The sequence below is a fragment of the Liolophura sinensis genome, chromosome 2 (genome assembly GCF_032854445.1).
Source record: "Liolophura sinensis isolate JHLJ2023 chromosome 2, CUHK_Ljap_v2, whole genome shotgun sequence".
Lineage (NCBI taxonomy): Eukaryota > Metazoa > Mollusca > Polyplacophora > Chitonida > Chitonidae > Liolophura > Liolophura sinensis.
Window position 1 is genome coordinate 149,617 of NC_088296.1, and position 27,429 is coordinate 177,045.

The window sequence follows — 27,429 nt, forward strand, 5'->3', positions numbered from 1 at the left end:
TTCTGCAGAAAACATCCTATCCCAGACATTTACGTGCAGAGTATCAACCCAGGTGGGCCACTACCCACAGCCCTGAAACCTGAAATTAGTCAGATTCATAACTTCATATAAAAGTATTACTAACAAAAACTTTTAAAACTTAGTCCTCATTATAGGTTACACATGCTCATTTCGGGAAAATGTGTCCATGATTCGCCTCCGAACTGAAGTTGGAGGACTAACTCTATAAAACTGACACAGAGACATTTAAGCTGTTCATATACCGTACATTTCTGCTGTACTACTTTGCATTTAACATGTCTAAATAAAATAAATCGGATTTTGTTTCAAACAGAACAGAAAACTTTTCCCCCACTGGTATTACCCACTTCTCTAGAGGTAAGACAATGTTATGACCTCACTTTCAGCCACTACAGCTAAAAAAAAATGGTAGCTGAGAATATTGTAGACAAAAGTGCAAGCTGCATGTGGAGGTATGACAAAGTACCATGCAAAAGTTAGGGTATATATATTTTTCACGTTGAAGATTTACTACATAATTTTTGTCTAACCTAAATGGGTAAGGGATATTTCCCTCACTGAGTTTTTTCCTTAGGACCTAAAGTTACATAACACAACAAGAATTACTACATGTATCATGTTGACAATATGTATTGTCATGTATAAACTGTGACCCGTTTTGCTCAGTGACATTCCTGATAATGCTGATTTACAAGTCACCATTACTAAAAATAAAACTACCCAGCCAATATCTACATGAATTTTGTCTTGAAGAAAATTGACATTGATGTTCAGGACAAGTCAGACAGACTGTGTATAACTACACCAAGCTGTAAGCTTGTGACAGATCACTGACCACTTTGCAGAACAAGCTATACATACTGAATTAGCCACAGTGCTGACATTAACTAAAACATCTACAAACTGGTCATTTGTTTTTTAAAAATTAACAAAACAGTGTATTTCAACAAATGGTAATATGATGGAAACGATGTAATGAATAATTACCCGATGGTCAGGAAGTGCTTATCATATCACGGAGAACTTGAGGCAGAGTTGCAGAGTCACCCGTTACCAGACGAGCAGACACAGGTCCAGACCAGACATGAAACCCAACCCATGGCACGAGAGGCTCTGTGACGACAACACCACTAACAGTGTATATTACCTGGTTGTTGTCACAGTCCAGGACTGTCAGTGACTGGTCATCACAGTCCAGGTACACACCCAGGTGATGAGGTCGTGTGTAACGTCTGTGCTCTCGATAGCCAGGTTTGATCTCACCTCCGTGGAGATTATGACACCAGACCACATCACCATAGTACACCATCCCAATGTACCAGGTGTTACGGCCATGTTTTGTCTCACTGACATCACAGCTCTCCTGTGTCACTCCTACACGACAGGTACAGCTATCTGAACAGGTGATGTGTATCTCCCAGTAGTACCTGCCCGTCTGGTAACGCCCGTCTGTCACAACTCTCCTCCACATAAACACCCTGGTCAAGCCCTCACTCTTTACCACAGAGCTGATGTCAGTGATTCTCAGCTCACTGTCGTCTGTCTCTGTGAATCTCATCGTCGGCTCTGCAAAAACACAACAGGAGTGGCATAAACAACAGCAAACCATAAACACACGTTGTAAAACTGAGGTGTAAATACCTGTACACATACCGTGGTTTTACTTGCTCAACACAATCTCTTGAAATAATATGACATATATTTTTGACATGAATGTAATTTATATACAGATCTCTGTCATTTTCAGCCAGTTTAAAAGAGTTGAGCTTCGACAAGAACTGTATTCATGACTAAATGACGGGTACGACATAGACATAGACTAACTAGTTGGTTAAAATACAGGTTTTAGCGATCTAATTTGTTTAAAACTTATCACTTACAACAAGAATAATACCTTCCTCTATCCAGCCATTGGTTTTAGTTGTCAGTTATGACACATTTGAACACTCAATTCACTATCAAGCTGCAGTAGGCCTGTTGTCATTCGTGGAGTTCAGAAGCCGTCTGTAGTATAAGGGAGGTAACTCGCCACACATAACTTACCAAGTGACTTTCATTGTCACAATACCCCCAAAGACTATTTAATCCACCAGAAGTAGTCTTTTTAAATTTTCTTCAATTTGCCATTTTTTTTTTAAAGATACCTAAATATTAAAATATAAACATCAAACTTATATTCATGGAGGAAGGACATGTAAACCTCATACTCTTATACATGGAATCTATACCCTTTAACATTAATAATAAAACAGATATGAGGGCACTTTTTCTCTTTTTTTCCCTTTGAAATAAGTGTTTGACTACATTTGAATCTAAGAAATAATGGCGAATTTTTACTAGAATACATGTTTCAGTAATAATTAGGGGGCCTCCGTGGTTCAGTTGGTTAGCGCGCTAGCGCAGCGTAATGAAACAGAAGGCTCTCACCATGCAATGCGATCGCTGTGAGTTCAAGTCCAGCTCATGCTGGCCTCCTCTTCGGCCGTTCGTGGAAAGGTCTTCCAAGAACCTGCAGATGATCGTGGGTTTCCACCAGGCTATGCCCAGCTTCCTCCCACTATAATGCTTACCGCTGTCGTCTAAGTGAAATATTCTTGAGTACGGCGTAAAGCACAAAAAATTGGGTGCAATATGTTATCTGTCCTGCTCTAAGAGTGTACACCTGCTCTTGTACACATGGGGTAAACATCACCCAGACACCACAGAATACACAAACACCAGTCCTGATCTAACAATACAAGGTAGACACCGATGGCTTCACTACCATCTGTTCTGATCTAATTTTGCAGCTGCTGATATATAATTCTGCTATGTAACTTCCTCTTTTTGAGACTTCTGGGCCAACTGTACATTAATCTGAATCTCCTGTGCACATCCTACTGTGTACCTCACATTAGTCTGTGTCGTCTGTGCCCACCCTACTGTATACCTCACATTAGTCTGTGTATCCTGTGCACATCCTACTGTATAACTCACATTAGCCTGTGTCTTCTGTGCACACTCTACCGTATACCTCACATTAGCCTGTGTCTTCTGTGCACATCCTACTGTATACCTCGTATTAGCCTGTGTCTTCTGTGCACACCCTACTGTATACCTCACATTAGCCTGTGTCTTCTGTGCACGCCTTACTGTATACTTCGTAGTAACCTGTGTCTTCTGTGCATACCCTACTGTATAACTCACCTTAGCCTATGTCTTCTGTGCACACCTTACTGTATACTTCGTAGTAGCCTGTGTCTTCTGTGCACATCCTACTGTAAAACTCACATTAGCCTGTGTCTTCTGTGCACACCTTACTGTATACCTCACATTAGCCTGTGTCTTCTGTGCACATCCTACTGTATAACTCACATTAGCCTATGTCTTCTGTGCACACCCTACTGTATAACTCACATTAGTCTGTGTCTTCTGTGCATACCCTACTGTATAACTGACATTACCCTGTGTCTTCTGTGCACATCCTACTGTATAACTCACATTAGCCTGTGTCTTCTGTGCATACCCTACTGTATACCTCACATTACCCTGTGTCTTCTAAGCACACCCTACATTTATAACTCACATTAGCCTGTGTTCTCTGGGCAAACCATACTGTATATCTGACAATATTTTGTATATTCTGGGCACACACTACTGTATACCTCACATTAGTTACCATTGTTTTACCCACCCTATCCCTTGCCTAACATTAATGTGTATGGTTTATGCTATTTGTACTTTTTGCAAACTTTTCTCACTTTCGTCTCTCTTGGAATTCTGTTCATTTTCTTGGCACGCCACGGACATATCGGTTTGTTTTCTTAACAGAGTCTATCGTGTGTTTTGCAGGTACACAGCCGTTCGCCCTCTCCATTTTTGTCTGTGTCTTCGATGCACACACTAATGTAAATCTTGCAGTCCTTTATGTCGTCTAAGAACACCCTACTGTATGCCTTTTCTACATAAGAACTTACTTGTAACACGTAGGGGAGATATTTGTCCACCGACTGCTGCTTCTAAGTCCTGGCATTCTTGCATTGTCTCTTTTACAGTCACCTGTCTAGGAACAACTTGGTCATGTTGTACAGAAGCTAGAAGCTTCTGTCTGCTGACCTCATGTTTCTCCAGATCTGCTCTTATCCCATTCAGTTGGTCATCAGTTCTGCGAGAAGAGGAGAGAAAATAAAGAGACACAGTCGTGTAGTGATCTTGTGTCCGCGCAGTTATAAGAATGACATCATGTACTATTCCTAGTAGGTTAGATCTAATTTGTCTGGACAAACGTAAGATTGAACATTAGATATATCTCACACTTGAGTCATATTTTGGACAACTACAGCTTACAGAAACACATCTGCTGACAATAGTCACGTGCGCATGTATAACAAACATGGGGAGGTATAACACATTTATACATACGTTTTGGTGAAGTCTGTGGAACCCTGTCAACAAACAGAATTAAGCCTACATATAAAATCACGTAAAGAAGAAACAGATACCTCTCCAGAGACACACAGTACGCAAGCACCCTTGGCTTTTATATCCAACATTTAGACCATTCCCAGATCTATTACATAGCCCACATCAGCTCTCAATTCCGCTTAATAAATTCCATTGTGCTTCATACAATTTCCCCTTATTTGCAAATCTATTTACATACAAACCTTGTTTTATTTTTAAAAAAAAAACAGCATACAATATGTTCTTTTTGACATTACATGTTGCTACTTTATTGCTTTAATCGGACCGAGGGGTACCACTGAGCATAATAAAGCTGTTGAACTCAGGATCTAAAACTTTAGCAGATCTGGCAGCATGAGGTGGATTTGAATACCTGATCACAGTTCCTAATGTTGGATTGGGTCTTAGGTAACGTCTGTAGTAGAGGCAGCTGAACTAATGTTAGAGATTGTGACTTACATGGTTGACTTACGTGCAAAAAGTCCACGCCCACTGATGCTAATAAATCACTGGAAGTCGGTACCATCCTCTCCATTTCCTGGGCCTGTAGCTGGAAATGTTTGAGTATAGCACTACACTCCACACTCCACTGTGAATAGCGGGTTCTTATGCCGTCTAAGGAGTGTTGCCTCCAGGCTTGTAATTCTTCCAAGGCTGCACAATAAGCCTTTTCTACTTCCTGAGTGTGAAGCTCCTGGTTTTCCTGCCAAACAGAAAAATCGTTTATTACCTCATCCACACCTTTAGAACTGCGTGTTCAAGACGTTATATATGTATGTGTAACATGGTGAACTATACGTGCCACATAAAAATGTGTTTCTGGGGTGGAGGGGATTTCCCTTTAATCCAGTGATGTACATGCAAGTGTCCACTCAAAACCCCAAAGGTAGGTCGGTCAACCTCTGAAAGGGTTGTGCGATCAAAACTGATGCTCCGAGCATGGTGAAGCCTTAGATGCTTTCAGCCTCAGACACCTGGGGCTGGTTCAAACCCGAACGTTGTCGCCTCATCAGATCAAATGGTGTACGTGTATGTATTATAGATATTATTATGACAGCATATGATGGGCGATGATATATCAAATGTATTACATTTGGGCATATCGCGTGTGTGTCACTAATAAGAAAGTCATATTAATGATACGATAGTCTGGTTAGATAAGCCAGAGATAAGTAAAATAGACACGTCCATCACACATATAAATCCCCGCATCAGTCCGTACATTACCCTGTTTTTACTGGAAGTCGTCACTGTTCGGGTTTAACTCTTTAATTTAAATGTACATATATAATGCGTGGCAGAATAGAACTTTATCAAAACTAGATGATTGACAGCTGTATGTTACCTGGACTTGTGAATGATAGCAATATTGTAGATACTTAAAATGAGTCACCTGTTTATGGAGGACAACACAGGCTGAACAGGTGCCATGGAGAATACCAACCTGTATCATATTGTGCAGCCTCCTAACTCCTGACAGTGATTCTTTGGTTTCTAGTAAGATATTCTCCAGTTCACTTGTCCTGCTCAAAACAGCTGGCTGTAATGACAAAAAAAATCATTACCTGTCAATTATGGGAGAAATTTGTTGAATTATTTCTCATTGACTGGCTTGTCTAACATCGGTTTTATGCTGAAGTCAAGACTACATTCTTTACATGGCGGATTCTTTACATGCGAAAGGGAAAAAACAAAAAACAAAAAAAAACACTGGCCTTACACTTGTGAGTAATATGGGGGAGGAAACGTGACATTTCCAGATAAAAACAGTGACCTGATCTGTCCGATTGTCAGTCATATAACAAAAGGCAGAAAAAAAACACTGGCCTTACACAAAGGCTCGGCAGTGATGTGGGGAGAGGAAACAAGGCATAACCAGGAGAAACGACTGGCCTTAGTGGACGGCCTGTCAGCGATGTGGGGATAGGAAACAAGCCATTGCCAGGAGCAAAACCACAGTATTCACATGACGGCCTGTCAACGATGTGGGAGAGGAAATAAGACATTGCCAGTAGAAAACCATAGTCCTGACTTGACGGCCTGTCAGTTCTGTGAGGGGTAGGAAACAAGCCATAGCCTGGAGAAAACCACAGTCCTCACATGACGGCCTGTCAGCGATGTGGGAGAGGAAATAAGACATTGCCAGTAGAAAACCATAGCCCTGACTTGACGGCCTGTCAGTTCTGTGAGGGGAGGAAACAAGCCATAGCCTGGAGAAAACCATAGTCCTGACTTGACGGCCTGTCAGCGATGTGAGAGAGGAAATAAGGCATGACGAGGAGACAACCACTGGCCTTACATGACGGCCTGTGAGTTCTGTGAGGGAGGAAACAAGGTATAGCGAGGAGACAACCACTGGTCTAACATGACGGTATGTCAGCGATGTGGCAGAGGAAACAAGGTATAGCGAGGAGACAACCACTGGTCTAACATGACGGTATCTCAGTGATGTGAGGAAACAAGGTATAGCGAGGAGACAACCACTGGCCTCACATGACGGCCTGTCAGCGATGTGAGAGAGGAAATAAGGCATTGCCAGTAGAAAACCATAGTCCTGACTTGACGGCCTGTCAGTTCTGTGAGGGGGGAAACAAGGCATAGGGAGGAGACAACCACTGGCCTTACATGACGGCCTGTCAGCGATGTGGCAGAGGAAACAAGGTATAGCGAGGAGACAACCACTGGTCTAACATGACGGTATCTCAGTGTTGTGAGGAAACAAGGCATAGCCAGGAGAAAACCACTGACCTTACATGACGGCCTGTCAGCGACATGGGAGCAGAAACAATGCGTAGCGAGGAGAAAACCACTGGCCTTACACGACGACCTCTCAGCAATGTGGGAGAGGAGAGAGAGCATACATGACGCGACATACAAGTGTGTCTTCACAACCTTAGACTAAGATACCTTATTTAGATCAATAGCTCATATTCACAGATAAACCCTATATGGTTATCGTTTTTCAAGTTTTAACTAAGTTTTCTTTCTTTTTTAATGGTTTTTCAACACGTTCGTCAATTTCGGTTTTATTGTTGATGTTCTCTTTCAGTTGAACTGGCTTGTGCTTTCAACTTGTTCTCGCCACGATATGACTTGAAAATTGCCTATGTGGCGTTAAGCTATAGTCATTCATTCATTCATTCACAGCCTTAGACTCCACGATCAACACAGTAGTACATGTATCTGGGTACATATACTCAATGTCAACGACCTCAATGTCAACGGCCGAGCTTGCAAGGTTCCTGAAGTTTGGATGTTCTTAGAATTTGGACTTACGGTATGGGGAGACTTCTAACACAGCTACATGTTCCATACTCAACTGCTAGTTGTTGTAGCTAGTTCAACATGGAAATGTGTTTAAAGTGATAGCCGTTTAGGTAGTCAATGACTAGCCATTTTCTGCATGAAGTAATTAGGAACTAAGCTCAGTAGTCAATTGCCTGTTGCTCATTTTTGTTATTATGATGACATTTTATTAACGATCTGGAGTGATCATATATTCTCAGATATTTAAAGATAACACTTTTATCAATTCGACTTTCACACGATTTACTACAGTACAGGAGAAAATATCCCGTTCTTCACTGTTTTATAGAAACGTTTGGCTCATAGTTCCAAACCATGACACGTTCTGAATATCGACAATTTATTAACTAGCATGGTAAATGATTTGGATACTGATTTTTAATTCATTCGTCTGTTCTCTGCTCCTTTGTGCATGATTTCGTTCTAATTTTTTAATGTATATAATTTCTTTTTTGTGGTTTTTGTTGAACGTCTTGTTGGGATCTGGTCTCGCGCGACTATTGACGCGGAACGTCCATTTTGGTGGACGGCTGGTACACGAAGGTCTGTCTCGGCGCATAGATACATTAGGGTCTTACCTTGTCTTTCTCAGCTGCAGATGGTACATCTCGCATAGCGTGTCCCGCATGTTCAACCACACAACCCGTACAAATCACCATTCGACACGGTTCACAGTACAAGTCGAATGACCGACCGTGTCTGGGGCATGACGGCTGCTGAGTTGATTGATCATCCCCACTGACCTGTCGCTGTGTGGTTTCCTGGGCGAGATACTCCAGGGACGAAACCAGCTGGTGACGCTTCATAGCACCCATCATGGGATGAAAAGAAGCCAGACAGTCTTTACAATACAGTAAAGAACAGTTGGTACAAAACTTGACAGCTTTAGCCTGATTATCCTCCCCACACAGAGAACAACATGGGATGTCATCCTCAACCTTAACAGCAGAAGAGAACCTCTCCACTATTTCTGCCAGATGAAAGTTGGGAGGCAGACCAGCCACACCTTCTCTCCCCAGACTGGTTGGTGTCCGACATACAGGGCATGAGATCAGTTGATCAACACCCTCACTCCCGGTGCTGCAGGTGACCTCATCTGTCTGTCCAGGTTTAGACCTGTCAGCATACACAGCAATACACTCTCTGCAAAAACTGTGCTGACAAGGTAACGTTACTGGTTTCCGGAATTTGTCCACACATATCGGGCATGTAAGAACCTCTTCGCGATTTTCCTTGCTTTCAGCCATTATACGCTCGGTTTTTGACTGCAATAGAAAATATAAAAACAGCAAATTACTAAAACTGACACCAATAAAGGTCCTGCCATTAATGAAAATATATAATTTCAACAGAGTACACAGTCTCCATCTGCAGTTCAGGGCCTGTTCCAACAACATATGGGGTCAGTAATTTGTCGCCATTGCTCAAGAAGCGTTACAATACCTATGTTAGGAGAACATGTGTGCCTATATTTCCCTCCAGAGAATCCCTTCTTCATAGCTAGAAACTTGGCAATTATTGCTTTTATCATGCACGAGATACTTTTTTGACAAAGATCTGGTCAACCCATTTAGCCAGGCGTGTTTGACAGTGATGACACCTTTATATAGCCCCATCCATGAATAGCAGATTGGTGTGTGAAAACGTTAGCCTGGTGATTTAAAGGTAAGATCATCCCACTTGGAAAACAAAAATGTTGGGACTTCAGATATAAGATAATCGGGTCAAACATCTGGGCTACAGTGGTAGTTAAGCAGGCATGACCCTATATGACAATGGCGCCAAGCATCTGGACTACATTGCTAGCGTAAATTAGGTAAACTTGACCTTATATGAAAATGGCGACAAGCCTCTAGACTACATCGATAGTGGAGGTGACTTGACCCTATATGACAAGAGCACCAAGCGTCTGGACTCCAGTGGTAATGGAGCAGGCATGACCCTATATGACAATGGCGACAAGCGTCTGGACTAAATTTCTAGCGTGAATTAGGGAGATTTGACCTTATATGAAAATGGGGGCATATATGACAAGGGCGCCAAGCGTCTGGACTGCAGTGGTAATGAAGGAAACTTGACCTTATATATAAACGTCTGGGCTACAGAGGTACTGAAGGAGACTTAACTTTATATGATAATGTTGGCAAGCGCCTGGGTTACTGTGGTACTGAAGGAGACTTGACCTTATATGATAATGTTGGCAAGCGTCTGGGCTACAGTGGTACTGAGGGAGACTTGATTTTATATGATAATGTTGGCAAGCCTCTGGGCTACAGTTGTACTGAAGGAGGCTTGACTTTATATGACAATGTCGGCAAGCGTCTGGGTTACATTGGTACTGAAGGAGACTTAACTTTATATGACAATGTTAGTTAGCGTATGGGCTACATTGGTACTGAAGGAGACTTGACCTTATATGACAATGTTGGCAAGCGTCTGGGCTACAATGGTAGTGAAGGACACCTGACCTTATATGACAATGCTGACAAGGCTCTGGACAACAGAGGTAGTGAAGCTGACATGACCCTACATGACAATGTCGGCAATCGTCTGGGCTACAGTGCTAATGAAGGAGACTTGACAATATATGAGAATGGCGCCAAGCGTCTAGAGTACAGAGGTAGTGAAGTTGACATGACCCTATATGACAAATGTCGGCAAGTGTATAGGCTACAGTGCTAATAAAGGAGACTTGACCATATTTTACAATGGCACCAAGGGTATGGAGTACAGAGGTAGTGAAGAAGACATGACGCTATATGACAAGGGCGACAAGCGTCTGGTCTACAGTGGTAGTGATGGAGACTTGACCTTATATGACAATGGCGCCAGGCCTCCAGGGTACAGGTGTAGTTAAAGAGACTTGGCTATGACAATGACAGCAAGCGTCTGGGCTACAGTGGTGGCGATGGACACTTGACACCGTACAACAATATCGGCAAGCGTCTGGACTATAGCTTGGCATTTGATATTTCTTAATTACATGTATTAAAATGGATATGCAACAAAATTGCGACAGGTCAAACTCTTCCAGCTTGCCGTGTTTTATTGTGTTATTGTGAGGAACCACAGAAATACAGACTACAGTAGTGCTGATATATCGTTCGATCAAGACTGATCACAGAGTGTTTAAATCGTAAGTGTTGATTTTGCGCACCAGAAATGAGACGTACATATCTAGACATACAGGGCTTCTGTCATGGTAACCGGACAATATTAAGACAACCTATCAGCCTGGACAGGAGATACGTAAGCTGTAGGCTTTAGATGTAAGTTAATATTTGTTAAAATTTCACACAGATAGCTTTGGCTAACCTATAACAGGCCTGCATGTGGGTATATGACCGTCCTGAAGGGCAAAGCTGTGTCAAGTTACACCATTACACCATTATCAGTAATCAGTAGGTGAGGCTGTACTGTCAGCTCTATGTGACGTTAATACTGCATATAGTCACTTCATATAGCATTATAAACAAAGTAAACAAGTAAACAGGTAAACAAACAGCAATCCCTGGATGTTTTTTTCCGGCTTTATGTGTCATAGGCGACACCTCACGCAAACAATCGACCTTCAAAATAGCTCTGCATAATACCTTTCAAAGTCAAAGTTTCAGAACCTCACATTAAAAACGTAGCGCACTGTAGTGACAAGATCCACCCATTTAACAATGTGAACCAAAATTAGTCATTTTCCGTGAGATGGAAATATTCTGACTGCGCATCGACAGTGTTAGAGGCTCACCCGAAGGCTGAGGGTAGAGTCTATATATGGACACGCCCCTGTCGTATGTCTACTTTGTGTCGATTTGACGACGACCATACGAACTAAATACTGTCTGAGACAACCGAGGAAAGAAAACTCTTTCACCTAATCGAAACATCCCGCTTTAAAAATAGACGTACTTCATCTTACAGAATTTACCTGTCGACGCAAATCCCACCGTGATTCTCACCTTCACATAACTGTGCAGATTGAAATATAAAATACTTAGTTCTGAGAAATGCACTTGATCTGAGAAAGGAAAAAAAATCCCTCAATAAACTTTTACATTATTATACTGTATGACATCCCTACAATAGTAACTTTTGCTTGTAACTTTAAGTCATTACATGTGTATGGACATATACCGTGTTTTCTTGTGGCAGGCCGTGTTCATGCCACCAAAGAGTCCGGCCGAAGACACCAGACTTGACACCCCACGCAGTCACATTATACTGGCACTGGGCCAGCAACCCCTGTTTTTTTGCTCTCTTCTTCCAGTATTGAGTGGCAAGCCAGGGAGCCATTTATAGTTGGTATCACATTTGCCTTCATACAGAATAATATTAAAATACACTTTAATGGGAACGTAAGACGGATTTTCTGACACTAGTATAATGCCATTAATCTATAGCTACAACAGTTGTACACAGAATTCAAGCGGCATTAAATGTACAGCAAACTGATACTGAAAAAGAAAGTTCATAAGATGAGTAAAGAATTGATATGAAACATTAACGTCATCGTATGTTAACTGAACAAATTCACAGAGAACACACAATGCATCAGAGTAACAACAAATACGCCGCTGACACAAAATACATCTGCGTAACAATAAACCCGCTGCTAACACAGAATACATCAGAGTAACAATAAACCCGCTGCTAACACAAAATACATTAGAGGAACAACAAACCCACTGCTAACACAAAACACATCAGATTAACACTAAACCCGCTGCTAACACAAAATACATCAGATTAACAACAAAAACCGCTGTTAACACAAAATACATCAGAGTAACAACAAACCCGCTGATAGCACAAAATACATCAGATTAACAATAAAAACCGCTGTTAACACAAAATACATCAGAGGAACAACAGACTCGCTGTTAGCACAAAATACATCAGATTAACAATAAAAACCGCTGCTAACACAAAATACATCAGATTAACAATAAAAACCGCTGTTAACACAAAATACATCAGAGGAACAACAGACTCGCCACTAAAACAAAATTCATCACATGAACAACAAATGGGGTAACGCAAAATATGTCAAAGGAACAAAAAACCCGCTGCTAACATAAACTATATTACATGCACAATTATGCTATAAACAACGGAAAATGCATTAAATGTAAAGCAAATCTACAGAAAACATCACATGAACAACAAAATCATACAGAACACATTAGACGTGCAATAAACTGATAAACGATGCAAAGTACTTCAGATGTAAAACACGTACAACAAGCCCATAGTAAACACAAAACACATCCAATATACATATACAAAAGATGAATACTATTATTTGTTGTTTTTTACTGCTTATTAATATTGTAACAAACAAAAAGTCCCATAGTAATTTTTTTGAAATGATCATGTAATATCTGTAACAGGCTAAGGACTTTACGAACTCAGTAACTCAGTCTCCTCCAGTACAGGCTTCCATCAGTCAATATAATTTTGTACTCAATGAATGAGTTAATCACAAAATGTCATCAATCACAGACAAACCAGAAAAGATATATTCCTTTTCAAACCTTTTTAATATTTAGGTTTACACTTAGACTTAGACTGATTTGTTTTTGTTCATCCATATAACTGTTTTTTTTCTTTAATTTCTGTCACAAAGCCACCTTTTAAATGATGATAAAGTATTGCGTTGTTACAGTGTCCTTTTTTCAAGAAACAGGTGTTTCAGGTTATGTAAGTTTGTAGGCGAAGGACGTCTCAGACGCACAAGGATTTACCTAATCATTAACATATTTAAATGGCATTTGGAAGCTGGTAGTTATAAGGCAGTAAATCATACTACAAATGCATGGATAACAACTTCTAGGCTGATCAGCTGAAAACTTCTCGATCTCAGTTCTAAGTTGTTTTTCACGGCAATCGTCTTGTTGTTGATGACGAGGAGTTTACTCATCACCATAATATTTGATTCACACTACTATATGTTTTCGTCTATAAATTAATGACAGCTTCCAAATTTGCGAAAGTAGAAGGGATTGTTCTGCGCCATATTCTAAAATCTCAAGAAAATATGACTAGTCGAAGGGAAAATAGCAGGTAAACATTAAAGGACTGTCATATCAGCTTTTCACCTGTCTGCCTCATCTCCTTGATACTGACTACAATAGCCAGAACAAACCTCCAGCACAGTCTCCACATAGAATTCCGTATCTGTTCCATTATTCCAACCATATAGTTCATAACGTTACTTTTTGTCACTATTGCTCATTTCTCATTCAAAAAGCGTTGTAATACCTATATTAGAAGAGTATGCACGCCTCGCTTTCCTTAGAGGGAATCCCTTTTGCCTAGTCGGAAATCTGGCAATTTTTGCTTTCATCACCTTTATGATAATGGAGACACACGCCTGGAATACACTCTGACGCACTGGCCAGATACAGTGTTGTAACAGGGATGATTTAAAGACACCGCAAAAAGCCTGGATTGGAGATATGTAACTTCAGGTAGACACTAGAAGTAGGTCAACGTCAGTTATTTCAGCAGACATTAATGCTGACATTAGAGCCTCGCCCACTGATCATGGATAATGGAGGGTATAAGAGGTTGGCCAGTCGGCACGAAAGTATACAAACATATTATGTAAGTCTTACATAGCTAAATATAATATTAGACGTAGTAACATAGTAACACTCCATAGTTACATATAATGTAAGACTATGGAATGGATGGTAAACGATAGGCTTGTTTGGTATCCAGAAACCAACAATTTACTGTTTAATATTCAATGTGGTTTCGTTGAAGTTGGATCTAAAATTTCTCGAATTGAAGCTTTTTCAATTTTACCATTCGTAATGGTATAATAAATAATGAACAGGTGGTGTCGATATTTTCGACCTTGAAAAGGCTTACGACACCTCATGGAGATAAGTTATTTCAAAAGGCATCTCTGACATGGGACTATATATATATATATATATCTCATGGAGATAAGTTATTTTCAAAAGGCATCTCTGACATGGGACTATATATATATATATATATATATATATATATATATATATATATATAATATATATATATATATATATATATATATATATATATATAGTCCCATGTCAGAGATGCCTTTTGAAATAACTTATCTCCATGAGGTGTCGTAAGCCTTTTCAAGGTCGAAAATATCGACACCACCTGTTCATTATTTACCATTACGAATGGTATATATATATATATATATATATATATATATATATATATATATATATATATATATATATATATATATATATATATATATATATATATATATATATATATATATATATAAGCTTTGGCTTGACGCTATACTTACTTGCCATTTTCTATGCTAATATTGACCAGTCAGAAAGCATGAATATACTAGCCCATAATTATTCCAAGATGGCTGACCCTAACAATGTGCATTTTCTAAGCTGTGGGAAAACAACTCAATTATGCATGGATTGGTGCTTAGTGGTGCAGAATTTGTAAAAGTGAACACATTGCGTTAAATCTGGTACGTGCACCTTGTCTACAGCATATGCCGGTTATATCTCAGATACACCTGTATATATACCTACCATATACCTATGTTATAACTCAGGTACACCTCAAACATCCCGTTTTCTTACCTAAGCTAACTGAGGTGTACTTTAGGTTTACTCTAGATATTAATTTGCATAATTGGCAGTACTTCAAATACACCTGCAGTATATCTCATATACACCTCAAGTATATCGCAGCTTCACCTCAGGTCACATGTGTATACCTGTGATGTACCTCTATTATACCTCCACAATGCCACCATAATGCTGGCCACTGCCATATTAATAAGTGAAATATTCTTAAGTGTGACGCAAATCACTAATCAAATTAAATAGTTAACAAGTATATCTCCTGTAGACCTTATTAGAGGAAGTACCATTATACATTGCAATCTTCAGATTTCAATTAACTCAGGCTAAGTATAAATATTAAACACCAAATAATACCAAGCCAATCTTGTTAAAGGACCAAAACAGTGTATGTTAATTTCTAGACAACAGCAAGAATGAAAATGGCTAATTTCTTTCGTTTGTAAACTTTTTGGAGGGTATTTGTTTGACAACTGACGGTGCTCATTGAACACTGTACTGTGTACATGTCTAAAATGGACAATATACATTCTACAAAGCAGTCCTTTGAAAAAAAAAATAGAATATAGTAAAACAAAGTGTTAATCTTGTCAACTGAAACTGGTAATGTATAATGATCATGTAGCACCAAGTTAATAAAAATTGTACATAACCCAACACACTTTCCATGTCTGCTTTTTCAGTTCTATTCGAATTATCAATATAATAGCAGTTTTCTAAAAATAAAAGAAATATTTAAAAATTGAAGGCTATATACATACCTGCACCTGACGTGCCTTTTTCGAATATTTTCTTCTTGGCATTTTGTACTGCAATAAACACAAAGAAATAGTTGACAAAAATTCAACTGAAATTCCAACTACATGCATTTCAACGGGAAATAAAAATTCCAGGACGGTACCACCCTTTAAATGATGATAAAGTACTGCGGTGTTTGATTACACAGTATCCCTTTTCTTCAAGAAAACACTTGATTCATGTGATGTACATTTGTAGGCCGAGGGGTTCAGTTACTTTATAACATTTTCCAACTCATGTATCTCCTACAAACGACATGCATTCGTTGTGCCAGCTTTTGAGAGTGACTAATCTCCCAAAACTTGGTATTACCTTGATTTAAAATCGTCAGCCTGCACATTAACCAAATATTTTTATGTCTGAATATTGTGTGTTATTGAACGATTCTGATATTTGATAAGATTTATTATTACTTCTTTGTGACACGCGGAGGGTAATGGCCCAAAGTGGTTGTCTGTTTGATTTCTGTCACTCAAGGGCCACTGGCCTATATCATAAAATAATATATGTATATAAATAAAACATTTCTGTTTCATTTAGGATGTTTTCATTACCATATCGAAAGCCATTAAGCGGCTCGTGTTTTTAACTTACAGCCACGATATTCCGATATGCGGCGTTTGACTGCACTAAGGTAATAAAATATTTCAGTTGGAAAAAAGGAAATGAACGTTCGTGAATTGAACAAGAAAAAGTGTGTTGATGGTGTAAGGAAAGGTGGAACTGGATGAATGGTCGACAGTGGAAAAATATGATTTTTTCTGATGAAAGTCAAGTTGAGACAGGGGCGGACAACCTCGTTTGGGCCTATTTGTTGAGACTGGGGCGGACAACCTCGTTTGGGCCTATTTGTTGTGACAGGGGCGGACAACCTCGCTTGGGCCTATTTGTTGAGAAAACATTTCCTACTTAAAGTAAAACGAATATGAATTAAGATCAAATTCTCCCAGCTCCCAGTATTTTATTACGTTATTGTCAGGAACCACAGTACAGACTACGACAGAGCTACTATACCCTGCAATCAACACTGATCACACAAAATATTTAAGCCGCAAATATTGACCGCAATCCAACGTGGAAGTGTGATGTACATGTCCGATTAAACACACTGTTATGACAGGAACAGTTTAGAGACAACTAAAAAGCCTGGATTGGAGATATGTAACATCAGGTAATCGTTAGAAGTAGGTCAGCGTCACTTCTATATTCACACAAACAGCTCGAGCTAATATATCAGCCGATCTACATGCAGTATATGGCTGTCCTGACTGGCTCAGCTGTGACAAGTTATAGACCACATTTATTGGTGATCAATGGGCGAGGTTTTAATGCTTGCTGAGTGGGGAGTTAACATAACAATGTAGCCTTTCAATTCAGTAACGCTGAATATCCTGTGTGCAATTCAGTACATAAGTTTAAGATTCGATTTACTTGTATACTGTAACACATTCCTTAGGCCTGAGCCCGCCCAGAAACCCGAGTCCCGTCATATCAAAGACTTCAAAAATGGTATTTGTTGCTGCCTCGCTTGGAATGTGAGAACATCCATATGCTAACTAAACAATTTTTGACTATTACAGTTTTCATATTTGGAGCAGAGAGGCGAACATTGTAAGTAAGTAAACAGCGATCCATACAGGCCGGTTGTTCTGGCTATTTACATGTATGAAGGCCCAACCCAAGACAACACGTCACCAGCAACAAACGACCTTCAGCAAAACCCTATAGAATGCCTTTCAAGGTCAAAGCTTTAGAAAAATACATTAATAATGTACCAATGCACTGCATAAACAGTCACAGGATAATTAAAGTGTATGAAGCTGAACCCAAATCAGTCGTTTTCCTTGAAAAGAAAATATTCTGACAATCTTTTGACAGTGTCAAAGGTTCACACACAGGCTAAGAGTAGAGTCCATATAGACACGCCCCAAGTCATACGTCTACTTCGTGTCCATTTGAGGACGACCAGACCAATTAAATGCTGTTCGAGAATCCCTTCCTCGCCTGATAAAAATATTTCAAAAAAAAATAGACGTACCTTGTCTTACAGCACTTACCTGTCGACGCAAATCTCACTGTGCTTCACAACTTGACAAAACTGCGCAGACTGAAATAGAATATACTTAGTTCTGAGAAATATGTCATCTGATCAGGGGAGATAAATCCATGAATATGCGTTGCACATTTATTTATATTCCATGACATCATTCCGTATTTTAATAAACATACCAGTTTTCCTAAAATTACTTCAGCAGTTGGGTTCAGATCATTTATATTTGTATGTACATTTGCATTTTAACATTGTACAAGAGACAGACTTACGGGGACGTAGCCAAACCTATGTACAATGGAGAAAAGGCTGAAGGCAATAATTAATTTCAACACCATTTGCATATACACAAATTCATTAGCTTTGACTTTATGAACGATAGAGGTGTGTTTGCCGACCTCAAGAACTCAAGAATGTGCACATAATCTTAAGTGTTTAGCAATGGCATTGATTTACAGTGTATGGTTTGAGCTGCATCTAATCGGATGGCTCACAGATGAACGCTCATAACAATTTACCTCTAATAATATATATTTTTTTATTTGGTTGGTGTTTAACGCCGAACTCAGGAATATTTCATTTATCGTACGGAAGCCATTATTATGGTGTGAGGATACCGGGGCCCGTATGAAACCCACGACCATCCGCATGTTGCTGTCTGACCGTATAGCTTGAGAACCTTACATTAATAACGTCTTATCACACTGTGTGATAGTTTGTGACAACATCGACACAGTTAAACTGTATAAACCTACGCATAATCCAGTCGGCAATGTTAGAGGTTTGTGCACAAGCTGAGGTTAGAGTCTGTACAAAGAAACAAAAGAGGCCAGCTATTGCTTTGAACATCTTTACAGCAAAATTGTATGAAATAGGAAATACTTAATTCTGAGAAAAGCTTGTGAATTTTGCAGGGGGGCCAAATCTCTGAATATGTTTGTACACATTTTCACTCTTTGACATCTCAACAATGGTTTGTACAACTTTATGTGAATGCCACATTTCAATAAACAGTCAGTTTCCCCCAAAATTACTCCAGTAGATGGGTTCTCATCATTAATATTTGTTATCACGTTTAGTTCCAAGCAGAACACATTGGAAGTATAGTTGAGAAATGTCGAATGGATTTTTCTGAAACCAGTATAATGAGATAAGCCTATAACCAAACAGTTACCCATTGAATTCAAGCGGCATTATCCCAATGGGGTCTCCTGAGAGAAAAGAACAAGAACACAGCACTCTAGGCCAGCTGACCTAGAGCTCTGCCTTGCTTAAGTGGCATTTAGAAGTCGGTGAGGAGGTACACTGGACAAGGCATGCTTATGGATGTACAACTTCTTGGTTTATTTAACACAACGTTTCGATGCAGATACTAGCATCGTTATCAAGTGAATGACATCAAAATTACTACTTCGCTTATATATAGCAAGAGATGCAAATGTCAACAGATAAAACAAAAAGAGGGTAAACAGTCCTCAGGGGATTAAGGTGTCCTGGGGTGGGTGTTGGCGTACTGACTAGGCTCGGTGGGATTCCTGAGCGGTTTGGAGGATTAGCAGATCATAAGCTGAGGGGAGGTAAATGCCGTGATCTCTGTTCAGGCTGGGCTTTAATCTCTTAATCTAGATGGCTTCCTGTAGTTTTCGTTTCTTCCAATGGGGCTGATTCATGTTCAGTGTCCTGACTGTATTCCAGTTGATGTTGTGGGATGGGTTTTCATGGATGTGGTCAGATATGGCAGATTTGGAGTCAAGTTTCTGTACTGATGATTGTTGTTCTTTGATTCTGGTTTGAAGCGGTCTGCCTGTTTCACCTATGTAGGAGTTGTTGCAACTGCATTTTAATTGGTAGACAACTCCTTTGGGTGGCTGGGGTTTGGTTGGTGTCTTCTTCCCTGTGGCATGTAGGTGGGTCTTTAGTGTGGTCAGGCTTCTGAAGACTGTTTCTATTCCAGTTGACTGTTTTATTAGGCGGGCTATTTTGTGGCTGGTTGGACCAATGTAGGGGAGGTTGACTCGTATACCGGGGCCTTCCACGTGGACTCTGGGCTGTTGATTGAGTTCAGGTTGCGAGGACTTCTGGATGGTTTTATTTACTTGGTCTGCTGGGTATCCATTCAGGTGAGTGAAAACTGTACGCAGGTGTTGGATCTCTTCGTCTAAGTTGCTGTTACAGATGAGTTTAGCTCTCTTTGTGAGGGTGGAGATGATGCCGGTCTTGGTTTTGGGCGAGTGGTTGGACTTGTAGTGGATGTACTGGTCGGAGTGGGTCGGTTTGCGGTACAACAAAAGTTCAACAACCTCACGCAAAGCAGCAGCTGACCTAGAGCTCTGCCGTTTGTCCCCGATGAATATAATAGCCCCAGATCTCTTGGGTATGTGTTAGGGCCCATAGGAGAGTAGATGTTAGCCCTTGGTTGCGGCCCTTAATTACAGAGACCGGGATCACAGTGGCTGAGAACAGGTTGGTCCTGCATGAGTCTTAAGCCCGACACACCACTTCAGATCTTAATTAGATAAGCACATGGTCTTAAGCCGGCATTAATCTGAGCAGATGACCACAGCGTCGTTGATCACTATCGGTCACTAAGGCCCCACCTGCCGTGGGAAGAAGGGGGCCACATTTTCCTTATCGCAGTAAGGGTTTAAAACCCGTCCTAGCCATTGAATGACAAACACCTATAAGCACTAGATCCCAGCCCTTTGCCACATATACCAACATAAGGCCAAAGATAAAATTGATCAAAGTGATATTTAACCTTGTGACCTGTTACTTATTGAAAAATTAGGTGCTGAGTCTGACATTACAGTACTTATCCAAGTGATTGATGTTATTATTTGATGACACTGCGATTATTCTCAGGTTGACAATAGAGCATACAGATTTGTCAGAATTTAACAAATCCTAGTCATTTGTTCAAACTATGAACTTCACTCATTGGTTACACAGATTGTAAAATGTTGAAGTTTTTGAATTGTTCCAATTCATCTCCACAAAGTTCCTTTGGGCAACCTGTTGAGCTCAGGAAAACTCCCCGGAGCTCATGTGACAACTGGATGACAAATTAAAACCAATATCAGATGGAAGTAGATCTCCCACTCTAAATCCTTTGTGTGCCAGAAAGACATCACCGCCTTCTAAGTGTGGTAAAAATAAGCCACTGGTTTTCTGTACAATATGCCTATCTGAAGCACGGCCTGCCCAAAACCTAGACACAGATGTAACCAGTCCGCTTGGTGAAACACTTATTTCGCCTTATAAGTGTTGTGGTGTTTGTATTGGCTCCATGTGACATACTGTGTTTCCAGGTTTCCCGGCATTTCACAAAAGAATTCTGTTACATCAACAAATCGCACTTGTGGTCTTTGCACAAAACGCTCTGGCAAAGTAAATCCATGAGTCATAAAAAATAATGTGAAAATTGCAAATTTAGGGAAACCTGTGTAATATCTGGGTTTTTTTTTCATCATTGTCTTAAATTACTTCTGGTTTGAACAGGGTAACTAAGGACTGAGAGTTTCTGTGTATTTAACTGACTGTACCGTGTCTGCCTATTCGTCAACACTTGTGGTCTGTACATGCACTGAACGGATTATGATGCTGTCAGTCTTCACTTGTTTTGGCTGTGTTACGTCATTTACACTGTGTTTTTTTCTGTGTAACGTCATTTACAGTGTGTTTTGTCTATGTAACGTCATTTACACTGTGTTATGGCTGTGTTACGTCATTTATACTGTGTTTTGGCTGTGTAACTCAGTACACTTTGTTTCTGTACACTCGAAATTATGACATTTCACATTAAAGAAAAGAATTAAAGTACTTAAAGACGTACAGCATAGCGACTGAAAAAAGGAAGAGCAGCAACGACAGTATGATAGCTCGGAAGTGTAACCGGTGAACTACGGCCTCTTGTCAATTTACCTCAGTCAAGGTTTTGTTCTAACTGTTCATGTAAATGCCTAAATAGAAGCAATTTACAACCAAATGTAATGGGCGAAAAGACATAGATAATTTCTGTGGGGCTCCCAGATGAATTTTGGTAGGGACCGATGATGCTGTAGACACATCGTTTGCAAGTTACAAGTCACACAGCCTTGAGGTTAATGTGATGCATTGGACCGGGCGATTTTGATCCTCTGTAACCAAGTCTGTCGCCGTTTCTTTTTTTTTTTTTTTTCATTAGTATCTCCGGGTAAGATGCAGTGCAGCTTGACAACAGTTTCGCTATCCAGTATTTTGCCACTATAATTAGAGCACAGGAGGCAATACCTTTTCCCACCACTTACAAATGAGAACTCTGAAAATTAATCATAAAATCACTTATTGCCAAAGACTGCAGGTGTACATAGAAGCCTGCCCTGTGATTTAGTTCAAATACGCCCAATTGACATTTCTATATCAAAAGTGTTGACAAATTCATCAGAAACTTCAAGATACACAAAAGAGAAGAAAAAATGTACATATAAAAGTGTTCTACTCTGAATTACAGCACTACCCTTCAGATCTTGAACAACAAATCAGCCTCGATCTCGTCTGCAGCATTACTTTACCATCGACAATTTTTACATTCACAACATTTATGGTTATCGCTATACGTATATACCAAATCCTGCCCACAGGATGCAGAGACAAATTCAAGTAACAGGGACAATTAAAATACAACCCAAAAGCTTGAATAGGAAATTTTTAACGATAAGTAGACTGTAAAAGTAGGTCAGCAGACATTAGAGAGTCGCCCAGTGATCACGGATAATTGAGGGTATGAGAGGTTGGCCAATCGGGACTGCGGTATATGTACATGTAGGCCTTATAGATTAGTTAGAGCTGTCAGTGTGAAGAGTGTGGAGATACAAGTACCTTTCAGCTCATGGCTACACCTATATAAGGGTCTTAAAATTGTAAAATATACAGAGTTACTGAGACGTAACCTATATACCGTATGGTAAGGCTGAAGATAATGTGTGCAAATCCGTACATAATTTTAAGATTCGATTTACTTTTAGTGCCATTTATGTATAAACAATCCTTAGTTTTGACGTATGGGCAGCTCATAGTTTTTCTATCATATAATCGACATAATTAAACAGTATAAACCTCAATCAAATCCTTGGTTTTCCGCCGGGAAGAAATATCCTGCCGGCGTACCGACAGTGTTAGAGGTTCACCCACAGACTGAGGGTAGAGTCTATGTAAGGACACGCCCTTAGTGGTCTGTCTACCTTGAGTCGATGTGAGGACAACCAGACCAACTAGACAGTGTCTGACAGTCGGTAACACCTTCAAGTAAAGACAACTCCGAAAACGGACAAAAACAAAATACACATACTCCGTCTTACAGAACTTACCTTTTGACACAAGGGCCACCGTTCTTCACAACTTGATAAAACTGCTCAGATTGAAATAGAAAATATTTAGTTCTGAGAGATGCACGTGATCTGTGCCGGGGAGGTAAATCCCTCAGAATGTTTGTAGACATTTATGCATTTTTGACATCTTCAACTTTATATGCCAATGTTATATTTTAACAATCAAACAATTTCCCACAAAATTACCTTAAGAGACGGGTTCAAAACATATGTAAGTGTTATCACTTTTGGCTCCAAACAGAATACATTGAAAATAGAGTTGAGAAATGTAGGATGGATTTTCAGCAAACAGCATAAGGATATTGGGCTATAGCTACAACAATTGTTCATCTATTCTAGCGGCATTACCCTCGTGGGGCCTTGCGAGTGAAATCAGGCCCCTGGGTAACATTGTCGTAACAGTCGACTAACCTAAAGCTCCCCTATGTGACCCCTTTGACTATAATAGACCCATGTCTCCTAGGGCTGTGGAGTACCTGTTGATCACGGAGTAACTGTTCGCTGAGTTGCGACCCTTAATGGAAGAGGACGGGATCCCAGTGACGGAGGGCGTGTTGGTCTTGCGAGATTTTCAAGCCCAACATTGCACATGGCTCTTACTTAGATAGAGACGGGAGTTGGGATCGGCCCGGTTCGACCAATCGGCTGTAGCAGATAGGCTCCGAGCTGAAATTTCACGGGGTTGTTATTGTCAAGTGATTCACAAATCAAAAAACTGACAGTAACAGCAAACTTAATAAGCACTTATTGACATCTAATAAACCTTGTGTTTCTAACTCGATCTCAGTTTGCCCGCACAGTGTTCAAGTAGATTTTATCTGGTCCAAACATGTGCTACCATTTTTGTTAATGTCAAGGATGAAGCCAAGGATTAAGAAGCTGAAAATGTTTTAAGATTTTCAAGGTCTACAAGTTGTACAAGTTTGCTATTGGGTGAAAATGAATCAAACAGGCAGGACACAAACGAAAAGCTCAGAAAGTATTTCTTATGTGACTGTATGTTAACTGTGATGACATCACAGCACTTTAGGTAATTCTATATCAATGACGGCTTAGATATTGCATTTAACATCATCTTTTGACCTAATTCTGGTTAAGGTGTGTTCCTAGGGGGGCGTATAAATTGCTACTGTTTACGCATTTATATGAACAGCTAGAAAAAAACCCTGACTGAGGTAAACTGAGAGGAAGCCGTATTTCACCAGATATGTGTGACCATTTGCCAGCTATCATATTGTCATCGCTGTTCTGATTTTACTTTCAATGTTGTACGTCTTTAATTATATTAGATGTATACACAACAATCCCATTGTAAACACAAACATCAGACATACATGTACAAAAACCTCACAGCGAATACAAGAAGAATACCATTGTTTGTTGTTTTACCGCTTATTAATACTGTTAACAACGAAAAAGTCGCATAGTCTTTTGTGTGGAAGTGATCATGTAAAATCTGTAACAACCTAAGTGCTTTACGTGTTCAGTTACTCAGTTTCCTCCAGTCCACCAGGCAGTATAATGTAGTAAACAGGTGTATGAGTCAATCTGATTAACCTTCTCGCACAGAGAACAACATGGGATCTTATCCTCAACCTTTACAGCAGCAGAGAACCTCTCCACTATTTCTGCCAGATAAAAGTTCGGAGGCCGGCCGGCCACACCTTCTATCCCCAGATTGGTTGGTGTCCGACATGCAGGGCATGAGACTTGACTTAATGTGATAATTTGGCCTAGTGTGTGGACTACAGTGGTTAAGAAGGAGACGTGACACACATATAAGGATTTGGCAAATCGTGGAGGAGAGTTGACTCCATATGATAATGGCTAGTTGTACTGGCTATGTATGCAGCACAGACACACGTTACCCGCAACAAAAGATCCTCAGCAAAACCTTCAGCATCACCCTGTATATCTAGTGACAAGATCAACAGAATTAAAATGCATGAACGTGAATTCTTTTCCGTCTAAAGGAAGTATTCTCACGTTCTAATGACAGTGAGAGAGGTGGACACATAGGCTGAGGTTAGAGTCTCTACAAGCACACGTACACGCATGCACACACACGTACACGCATGCACACACACGAACACACACGAACACACACACACACACACACACACACACACACACACACACACACACACAAACACACACACACACACACTCACACGTTTACGTAATACCTTATTGCTTATACCTTATTTTGAAGACATTACCACTTCGTCCTCTTCTCCTGTCGTTCGTGGGAAGGCCTGCCAACAACCTTTGTATAGTCGTTGGTTTACCAAGGGGCTTAGCCCAGTTTCCTGCCACCATAATGCTGGACATGGTCATATAAGTGAAATATTCTTGAATACGTCCACCATAATGCTGGACATGGTCATATAAGTGAAATATTCTTGAATACGTCGTCAAACACCAATCGAATGAAGAAATAAGTTACTTCGCCCTCCTCCACACACTAATGTGTTGTATCTTGAATCTGTTTTTCTTTCTGTTTATGTAAACACATATATATATATATATATATATATATATATATATATATATATATATATATATATATATATATATATATATATATATATATATATATATATATCTGTGTGTGTGTGTGCGTGTGTGTGTGTGTGTGTGTAAATATCTTTCCTTTTATTCTATATTTATGACGTGTAGTATGTGTGCTTCCACCCTGCTACTGTTTCAACACTTTATCTTCTGTGATCTCAGGTGAGGGTATGTATGTCATTCTTTCTGGAGGTGTATGTGCGTTTGGGAGCTAATTAAAAAGATATATACACTGTTGGGATGGAGACATGGTTGCGGCAGTGGCTGTCTTGGAGGAGCATATCTCACTTCTTCGTTTTCTCTCGTCATCTTCCATCCTTCCGACACAGGTCAGAGTTATATGTATGCTCTTAGCCTTGTCATACGATTCCTCGGGGCACCCACATAGGGCAATAATATGTACTGATTAGCCTTCCTGCCCTCAGGCATTAGCGAATGATCAATTTAAAAATCTATTAATGAAAAAAAAAAAACAGAAAATTTTACAATGTTATATTAGGGGGTTGTGTTGAGTGTGTTAGATGCGATGCTCAGGTAAGAAGGTTGTGCTGTGTAGAATGTGATACCAAGGTAAGTACGCTGTGTTGAGTATGTTGGGTGTGATGCGAGTTCAAGTCCAGGTCATGCTGGTTTCCTCCCCGGCCGTACATGGGAAGGTCTATCAGCAACCTGCTGATGGTCGTGCGTTTCCACGGGCTCTGCCCGGTTTCCTCTTATCACAATGCTGGTCGCCGTCTTATAGGTAAAACATTCTTGAGTACGGGGTAAAACACCATTTGAATAAATAAATAAATCAGGTATAGACCTTGCGTTGGCTGTTTGATGTGATGCCCAGGTATAGAGGACATTGTGTTGGGTGTGTTGGGTGTGATGCCCAGGAAAGGACGTTGTGTTTTGATAGAAGTGATGCCAAGGTAAGTATGTCGTGTTTAGTGTGTTGGTGTGATGCCCAGGCAAGAACAATGTATTGAGTGTTTGATGTGATGCTCAGGTAAGAACTTTGTGTTGTGTTGGATGAGATGCCTAGGTAGGGACGTTGTGTTGAGTGGGTTGGGTGTGATGCCCAGGTAAGGACGTTGTGTTGTGTTGGATGTGATGCTCAGGTAAGAACGTTGTGTTGAGTGTATTGGATGTGATGCTCAGGTAAGTAGGCTGTATTGAGTGTATTGGATGTTATGCTCAGGTAAGTACGCTGTGTTGAGTATATTGGATGTGATGCTCAGGTAAGTACGCTGCGTTGAGTGAATAGGATGTGATGCTC

General features: G+C 40.1%; 1 protein-coding gene across 1 annotated transcript in view; it reads right to left on the reverse strand.

Annotated features, from left to right (window-relative positions):
- Positions 1–1,015: 1,015 nt before the first annotated feature.
- The window catches only part of LOC135462967 (E3 ubiquitin-protein ligase TRIM47-like), a 42,247-nt gene continuing 15,833 nt past the window's right edge, over positions 1,016–27,429 (reverse strand). Inside the window, exons 2-8 of the mRNA XM_064740289.1 lie at positions 16,145–16,192; positions 8,349–9,035; positions 5,909–6,004; positions 4,937–5,167; positions 4,423–4,445; positions 3,978–4,165; positions 1,016–1,587 (exon numbers count right to left, since the gene is read on the reverse strand). Coding sequence (XP_064596359.1) covers positions 1,016–1,587; positions 3,978–4,165; positions 4,423–4,445; positions 4,937–5,167; positions 5,909–6,004; positions 8,349–9,035; positions 16,145–16,186 — 1,839 coding nt within the window. The 5' untranslated portion in view covers positions 16,187–16,192. The remainder of the gene's footprint in view (positions 1,588–3,977; positions 4,166–4,422; positions 4,446–4,936; positions 5,168–5,908; positions 6,005–8,348; positions 9,036–16,144; positions 16,193–27,429) is intronic.